Genomic DNA, 8,287 nt, shown 5'->3' on the forward strand with positions numbered 1-8,287 from the left:
CCGCAGATGCCCCCCCACCCAGAGCCACAAAGTCGCTGGAGGTCAAGGGGAGAGCTTGGGCACTCGCTTGCCACTCACAGCTCCGTGACGTTCTTGGGGATCCCCTTGGGCAGGGCCTTGAGGTGCTTGTTGCTGCAGCGGACGACGGTGTCGAGGCAAGTGCACTCCTGTGGGCACTGGGGCCGGGGGATGCAGCTGGTCTCCTCCTGACCTGCGCCGGGCACAGAGAGCCACAAAGTCACCAGGGCCCAGCCTTCAGGCATCGTGTGAGGCTGGACTCGGCGCCCCGTGCTTGCCTAGGACTGCTCCTTTCCCACGCCGACCATCTCCCCTTGCCTCCAAAACTGGGTGCTGCAGGCAGCCTGCGTGCAGGGAATAGCCCCAGCTTGGCTGAGAGTCAGCGGTGCAGGAATCACTCCTGCGCCCAGAAACTGCCCTGCCCTACCAGGATGGATGCAGGCATCGTGTGAGGCTGGACTCGGCGCCCCGTGCTTGCCTAGGACTGCTCCTTTCCCACGCCGACCATCTCCCCTTGCCTCCAAAACTGGGTGCTGCAGGCAGCCTGCGTGCAGGGAATAGCCCCAGCTTGGCTGAGAGTCAGCGGTGCAGGAATCACTCCTGCGCCCAGAAACTGCCCTGCCCTACCAGGATGGATGCAATCAGCCAGCTCCACGCTGCTCTGATTTTCACCATTTTCAAGCAAGAATGCAGGCCCAGGAACAGCAGAGAGGAGGGCACATGGGAAGGGGCTCAGCCCTGGAAAATCCTCCTGAAATAACCTTCAGACATCTCCCTGTGCCTGCGCCAAGCAGCCGGAGGAGCCGGCGTTGCTCCCCCTTCCCCGCTGCAGTGCTGGGCTCCTGTGGGAGAGGCATCCCCGGGACAACCGTATGTTATCTCACACCACCAGGAAAGGCGCAGGATGCAACCCTTCAGTCTTTGACGTGGTGGAGGAGGGAAAGCAGAAGAAATGATGATTTGTTTGTAAATATTTTCCAGAGGCCTCAAAAAGCTGTTCTAAATTAAAAAAATAAATTAAAAAAGGCTTTTCTCTTGACATGCGCACTCTCCAACTGCTCCATCTGCCCGGCTCCAGCGCGTGTGCAGGGCTGGGAGGGGAAGGAGGGAAGGAGCAGGATGAATCCCAGCGGGCTTTGCCTACACGTCTGCCCTTGCCAGCACCCAGGGCACAGTGTTTGCCAGCACGGACCTGCCTACGTACAAGGGCCACACAGTTTGGTGGGTGCAAACTCCTCTCACTTCAGAGCAGCCCGTGGGTATTTGAGTGCAGCCCTTAAGGGCTGGGTACCAGCAAGGGAAAGATGTGCATCATTAGGGGGGGTGTTAACGGGCTGAGGGACTCCTCGAGCCACCAGAGTGCCGTGGGGCACTGCCGGACATCCCAGGAGCAGGGATGGTGCTGGGACGGGGAGCATGGTGCCGACCCAGGAGGAACAGCCCAGTCCCCCCTCGCCCCCGGAGCCGCAGGGCCCGTGAGTTACCTTCCTCACACCTGAAGTCGGGGAAGGCCACGTCCTGGAGCGGAATCTGCCGGAGGAAGTCGGGGTTTTGGCAGCGCGGGTTCCCCGTCACGATCTTCCTCTTGCGCAGCCAGTCCCCCAGCCAGGCCAGCTGGCAGTTGCAGTTGAAGGGGTTGGCAAGCAGGTTCCTGCACACAGGAGGGAGCGCGAAGGCATCACCTGAGCAGCCACCGGGCCAGGGAACCGGCCGCAGCCCCACCGCCACGATGGGGACCGCCTGAGAGCATCCGCCCTGGGGCCCGAGACGTACAGCGTGGAGAGGGACTGCAGCGTGTCAAAGGCACCCGGCGCGATGGTGCTGATCTGGTTGTCATACAGGGAGAGCAGGCGGACGTTGCGCAGCCCCGTGAAGCTGTCGTTGTGGATGCAGCTGATGCGGTTGTTCCTCAGCATCCTGTGGAGGGAAGAGGACAAGGGCACCTAATGAACTGGGCGGGCGCCATGGGGGAAACCCACCTTGGCAGTGCCCAGGCTGTGCCCACCTCGCTGCCAGGCAGCAGGAGGAGCCCGAGCCAGTCCCTGAGCAGCAAAACCCCACCCCCCCCAGCTCTGGATACGGCCAGAGGATGGGCAAGGTGCTCCCAAGGTGGCCCCGCAGTGATGCAGACAGCACCAACCCAGCAGCATGGGCAGGGCAGGGGAGCAAGGAGCAGGGACGTCCCCATCCCTGTGCCCACGGTGAAGGGGGGGGACTCACAGGGTCCTCAGCCCATCCAGGCCCCTGAACATGCCGCTCCGCACTGACTCCAGCTGGTTGACGGTGAGGTGCAGCTCGCTGACGGAGGATGCCCCCTCGAATGCCCCGTCCTCGATCTCCGACACCTTGTTGTTGCTGAGGTTGCTGCAGAGAGGGGAAAGCAGGCTGGGATGGGGAACTCTGCCTCAACCTCATCCTGAACCCTGCCTCCCCCAGACCCCACCAAGCACCCCATGATACCCAGTCCCTCAGGGGACTGTTGGGTCAGGACGTGTCCCCCATTTCACACCCCAGGCTGCCCTGGCATCAGGACCCCCACGTGCCTTTCCAGCCCCTGGGCACTCTCAGGGGGGCTGCGCCTGCCCGATACTCACATTTTCTTCAGATGTGGGAGTTTCTTGAAGATGCCGGTGGCCTCCAGGATGGAGATTTCGTTGTTGTTCAGGCGCCTGGGGTGGGTGGCAGGGAAAAGAGCTCAGGAGATGGTTGCGAAGGGCCTGGCACAAACCAAACCCTGAGCCAAACCCCAGCGCCGGCAATGGTCCAGTTGCAGGAGGGAAAGCGGGATGGGAGGGAGGAGGTGCTTACAGCTCGGCCGTGGACTGTGGGATGCGCTCGGGGATCTTGGTGAGCTTCAGGTTGGAGCACTCAACCACATTGGATTCGCAGCGGCACTTCGGGGGGCAGATCACGTCGCTGTTGCACTCGCTGTTCAGCTGGTAATCCTCTGTTCCTGCGCACCAGCGAGGGCCATGTGGGGAGGCACAGGGGGCTGCACCCGCCCTCCCCTCCTCTGATTCTCCCACACCCCCAGCCGGTCTCGGTCACTTCCTCACCTACCCCCATCCCAGCCTCATTACCCCTCCGTGTGCCCAAAGCGAGGGATATTTGTCCCAGGTATGTGGGGTGCTGTGCTGCCCACCACCCTCTCCCCTCCTACGACCAGGGCCAGACCCTGGGGACGCCCCTGTGCCCATCCGAATAACGGCATGATGGGAGATGCTGCAACACATCCCAGTACCCAGCACTTTTGTTATCGTGGCACCTGGGAACACAGCAACCAGAAATGATGGGAAATGCAGTGTGGTCCTGCCAGGCCAGACCACAGGGCTCTGGCACGACCCCCCCCGCAGGCAGCCTGGCTGAAAGGGCACTGCACATGCAGCCATGCACACAGGCGTGCGGCTCTTCCTCTTACCTGGGATGAAATACTGCTCTTTGGCTGCGGAGATAAAAAGCACATCAGCACCCTGGGCACACAGATGCCAGGCTGGGGCAGGGCTGAGGACAGCCGTGCCACAGGGCGCCCGTGATGGGGACAGGGACGGCTCTCACCAGAGCAGCGAAACTTCTTGCTCTTGATCTGGCCGATGCGCTTGTTGGCCAGGCGCCGGGGGCTGGCACAGCGGGCGCCGCTGGTCTCGATGGGGTTGGCGCGGAGGAAGTCTGCCAGCCACTTCAGGTTGCAGTCGCAGACGAAGGGATTCTGGGCCAGGTGCCTGCACCGGGGACAGCAGGTGACACACCGCCGGGGTGCTTCCCCCCAGGTGGCCGCCCACCCGGGCATCAGAGCCAATGCGGGCACTCACAGGGTCTGGATGGCCCGCAGGGAGGTGAAGGTGCCCTTGGCCAAGCTCTGGATCTTGTTGTCGTAGAGGGAAAGCAGCGAGAGGTTCTGCAGATCCTGGAAGGCATCCGCCCGTACGCAGTTGATCTTGTTGGCGTTGAGGAGCCTGGTAGAGAGGGAGGGAGGTGAGGCTGGGGTCCCCCTTCACCGCATCACAGGCGTTGAAGACCTCAGCCCCAGGTCCCGGTGTCCCTGCAGGGCACCCCACCCAGCCACCGGTGCCTTACAGCAGCTGCAGGGCAAAAAGTCCCCCGAAGACACCCTTGGGGAGATCCGTGATCTTGTTGCCGTACAGCACCCTGGGAGAGGAAGGCTGGTGTGAGAGGGATGGGGGAAGCAGTGTGGGGCATGGTTCAGCGGGCACAGCGTCCACCCCACCTCACCCCACACACCCCAGTGCGGGCACTTACAGGGAGTTCAGTGAGCGCAGTCCCTGGAAGGCGTCGGGGGCGATCTCTGAGATCTGGTTGTTGCTCAGGTCTCTGAAACCCAAAGGGAGAAGGTGGCCTGGACCCCTCTTCTCTCGCTCCATGCCCCCACCCTCCTGCTGGGTCCAGGGGACCACCCCCAGCAGCCTATATACAGAACTGGGGGTCTCCCAGACCCCAGCCCAATGCTGCCTCTTGGGGCACCCATGTCATGGCAAGTGCCCCGTGCCCCCGAGTAGGGGGCTCTAAGCTCACGGCAGTGGACAGCGGGGTGAAGGGTGCTGGGGTTTGGGGTGAGCTGGTAGGGACCACACACTTACATCCTCCGCAGCTTCTTGTAGGGGGAGAAAGCGCCTGGGGGGATGGACTTGATGCCATTGAGCTCCAGGCGTCTGCAAAGAGAAGGGGGAGAGATGAGGGCTGTAGTGTTGGCCGAGCCCCAGCACCCCACTGACAGGGCTGGGTGGGCTGCAAGACCCCCAGGCTTGCAGTAAGTTACCCCACCAGCCTGGCACCATTCACCCCAGGGAAAACTTCCAGCCTGTGGCTGGGGCTTTCTGCAGCAGGGAGGGGTGCCATGGGTGGGGGGACCACTCTGGTTGGGGTGGGGGGACCACCTCCTCCCCCCAGCACCCTGGCTCTGGGGGCGCCTGCTGCCTCCCACGTGCTCTCTGTGCCATCCCAGCGGGGGCTTTGCTCCATAATTGGATTCCCCTAAGGAGATTATTTCTCTATTTACATTTTTAATGCAGCTAAATCCAGGGCTAAATCTGGGCAGCACGGGAGAAGGGCAAGGCCTGCCGCCCTGCACGCCCTGCGGGGTGGCTGAGCCTTAGGGCTTGTGCCCGCGTCCCCACTGCCTCGAGCCACCCAGAGCCCAGCGGTGACAGCACGGGGCTGTACTCACATCTCCGTCATGGTCTCAGGCAGGTTGGCAGGGATGGCCGTCAGCCCCTTGCCCCGACAGTCCACGATGCCGTTGCTGCAAGTGCACATGGCCGGGCAGGAGCCAGAGGACAAGCTGCAGAGCTGGACACGTGCCGGGTCTGTTTGTCCTGCCGGGGAAGTGGCCAGCATGGGAGTTGCAAAGAGCTGGGGCAGGCAGGTGGATGGCAGCGCCCCGAGGAAGGGACTCTGGTGACAGCTCAGCGTACCAGGACAGCTCATGGCACCCTTGAGTGGGTGCACAAGGTCCTGGTGTGCCCCAACCCCATGCAAAAGGCATGCAGCTCCAAGGGCACAGACTGATGCACCCCTTGTCACACTGATGGGGTGGTGGTGTCCCCATGCTGTACCTGCACCAAGCCCCCGGCGTGCAGTCAGGCTCTGAGCTGGGGCACACAGCAGGGAGTGGAGGTGGGCTGCATCAATGGGACAGGCTTTGTCCCCCCAACCCGTGTCCCTGCCCTGGCACCCACCGCCTCCCCCCTCCTCCTCACCAGAGCAGCTGAACTCGTTCTTCTGGATCTCAGCCACGTTGAGGCCGCGGAGCTGGGCTGGAGCGGCGCACTGGGTGAAGAGCCCGATGGTGGGGCGCTGGCGCAGCCACTGCGACAGCCAGGCCAGGTGGCAGTCGCAGAAGAGGTGGTTGGAGTGGAGGCGGCTGCGGGGGGACGGGGCAGTCAGCGGCCACGGGATGGCTCCTGCCCACCCCCCTGCCCTCCGGCTGCCCCAGCCTGGCTCATCCCAAAGGCCAGCGGCATACAGAGGGGGACACGGAGGAGCCCGAGAGCATCTGTGCTGGCTGCAGAGGCCACCTTGCTTGGCAGTGCTTGGGGATGCTCTGCAGGGGTGTCCCCTCCATCCCCTCCCCACAGTGCTGTCCCAGCACTGTTGAGCTGCTGACACCAGCAGCAGAGCTGGGGACATCCCACGCCAGCCCGGCGGTCCCTCCCGCTGTCACAGTCCCAGCACTCACAACGTCCGCAGCTTGGGCATGTGGTTGAAGCTGGACACAGGGATGGAAGTGATATTGTTGTTATTCAGGGTCCTGTGGGAAGGCAGAGGGGGGCAGGTCAGGGCGGCGGTAAAAGGGAGCATGAGATGATGCAGGTGTCACCAAGCCCCTGGGAGCAACAGCACCCACCCACTCCCCAGCACAGGGTGGAGGGATGGAGAGGTGAGGGATGGGGACAGCCCAAACCCCCGGGCATGGCTTGATGCCCTTTCCAGGGTTCTCCCCGCCACTGCCAGCTGCAGGCAGACGGACCCTCTGGGGCAGGATCAGGCCCTGGAGCACAGCCCCGCAGGAGCGTTACCAGACCCCTGCTCAGCCCCTCCTTGGGGCCAGGGAGAGACAGCATGCTGGGGATGTCCCCGCAGCGCCTCGGTGAGCAGGGAGCACCCGGGGACATGCCCATGCCACATGGGGCTCGCAGGCTGGAGGCTCCAGCTGGCCCCTAGCCACTTACAGGACCTCCAGCCCCCGCAGGGCACGGAAAGCCCCATCCTCGATGCAGCTGATCTGGTTCTTGTCCAGTTGCCTGCGGGAGAAAGACGGAAGGAGTGTTGCTAGGACAGCCCAGGCAGAGAGTGACCAGTGGCTCATGATGCCTCCTGCCACCAGATCTGACCCCAAACTCCCCTGTGGCACCCGTGCCCATCCCCACCAGGACTCACAGGTTCTTGAGGTCAGTGGCCCCACGGAAAGCCTTCCTGGGGATGGCCTGGATGAAGTTCTCACTCAGGTCCCTGCAGAAGAAAGAGGAATGAAAATGAGCGGTGCCTACAAAACACGATCCTCCGTGGGACCAGGTCCACAGGCAGGGGCATGCCCCGGCACTCAGTGATCCCCAAGGGGCTCTCAGAAACCATAATTTGGCTTCAGGTCCTTGGCTGCTCACTGCCCTGCTGTCCGTCCCGAGGCAAGTCCAGCTCCATCCATGGCGGCTGCAAGTGGCCGGGGCTCCCCAGCTCTGCTAAGCAGAGCAGCAGGGCACAGCTCTGGGAAAACCCTCTGTACTGAAATACCCTGTGACTGCCGTAATTACAGGTCCCTGCTGATTAACTGGTAATTACACTTAGTGGCTCCAGCAGGCATTCCCATGGAGCCTGCCCCGCACTTCAGAGGGCACAAATAATCGGGTCATTAATTACTTCATCACTACACTGGCACCGTCCGTGCAATCACTGACTCTGCAGAGCCGGGCCGGCATGGGCTCTGTGTTTGCAGGGCTGGCAGTGGGTCAGACCCCCCGCTGTGCCTGGGCTGGCTTTTAACAACCATGAAGGCCAAAAATCTCACTGCAAAGTAGGGTCTGGGTGGACTGGCTCAGCTCACCGCATCCTCAGGGGGACCTGCCTAGCGTTTTTGTGTCCCAGAGCTCCCGTGCTGCTGTTCCCTCTCCCACCCTAAAGGCCAGGAGCTCCTCCGAGCCCGGCAGGCGCCTGCATTGCCTGGCCCCAGCCTCACGCCAGCACAGCCCTGCTCCAGCCACCCATGGGGCAGGGGGCCAAGTCCGCAGCTCCCTCTTGGCACACGGAAACGGAGGCACAGCATGGCATTTGTCCTATGCAAGCAAGCCCATGGGTGCGTGAGGAGCAGGATCAGGGCATCCCGCATGGATTAAGCACCCCCCAGCATTACACAGGCCACGGAGACACCCCCATCCCATCCTCAAGAGGTGGTTCGGGGTGTCCCTGGATGCCAGAATTTCACACTTGGTGCTCGCTAGCTCTGCTTCAACATAAGGAAGCCCGTTCACTACTGGCATCCCAGGGCAGTTGGGCTGGGTTAGGATGGGGGCACAGCATCCACACTTTTCCCCATGCCCCCATTTCCTCCAGAAAATGAGCTCAGGATGACCCACAGGCTGCCTGCAGAAGACCTGCAGGTCTCCACATTGGGACTTCACCCCAGCCATTGTCCAGATGCATGGGGAGAAGGAAAACCCAGGGATGGTGGGCTTGCCCAGCCCTCCGGTGAGATGCCCAGCTGCTGAGGAGCTGCCATACGGTGCCAGAGCAATGCACCAGCCCCCGCCCCCCCATGCAC

At 62.7% G+C, this 8,287-nt stretch overlaps 1 protein-coding gene across 1 annotated transcript in view; it reads right to left on the reverse strand.

Moving 5' to 3' along the window:
• Nucleotides 1-6,984, reverse strand: part of SLIT1 (slit guidance ligand 1) — a gene marked incomplete at its 5' end in the record, with an annotated part of 17,306 nt that extends 10,322 nt beyond the window's left edge. The window contains 17 exon segments of the mRNA XM_009638115.2: nt 79-211; nt 1,503-1,669; nt 1,792-1,935; nt 2,239-2,382; nt 2,613-2,687; nt 2,827-2,971; nt 3,437-3,460; nt 3,574-3,737; nt 3,828-3,971; nt 4,093-4,164; nt 4,276-4,347; nt 4,614-4,685; nt 5,201-5,348; nt 5,733-5,896; nt 6,212-6,283; nt 6,705-6,776; nt 6,913-6,984. Coding sequence (XP_009636410.2) covers nt 79-211; nt 1,503-1,669; nt 1,792-1,935; nt 2,239-2,382; nt 2,613-2,687; nt 2,827-2,971; nt 3,437-3,460; nt 3,574-3,737; nt 3,828-3,971; nt 4,093-4,164; nt 4,276-4,347; nt 4,614-4,685; nt 5,201-5,348; nt 5,733-5,896; nt 6,212-6,283; nt 6,705-6,776; nt 6,913-6,984 — 1,884 coding nt within the window.
• Nucleotides 6,985-8,287: the final 1,303 nt, after the last annotated feature.

This window comes from Egretta garzetta, unplaced genomic scaffold (assembly GCF_000687185.1).
Source record: "Egretta garzetta isolate BGI_Z169 unplaced genomic scaffold, ASM68718v1 scaffold135, whole genome shotgun sequence".
Classification (NCBI taxonomy): domain Eukaryota; kingdom Metazoa; phylum Chordata; class Aves; order Pelecaniformes; family Ardeidae; genus Egretta; species Egretta garzetta.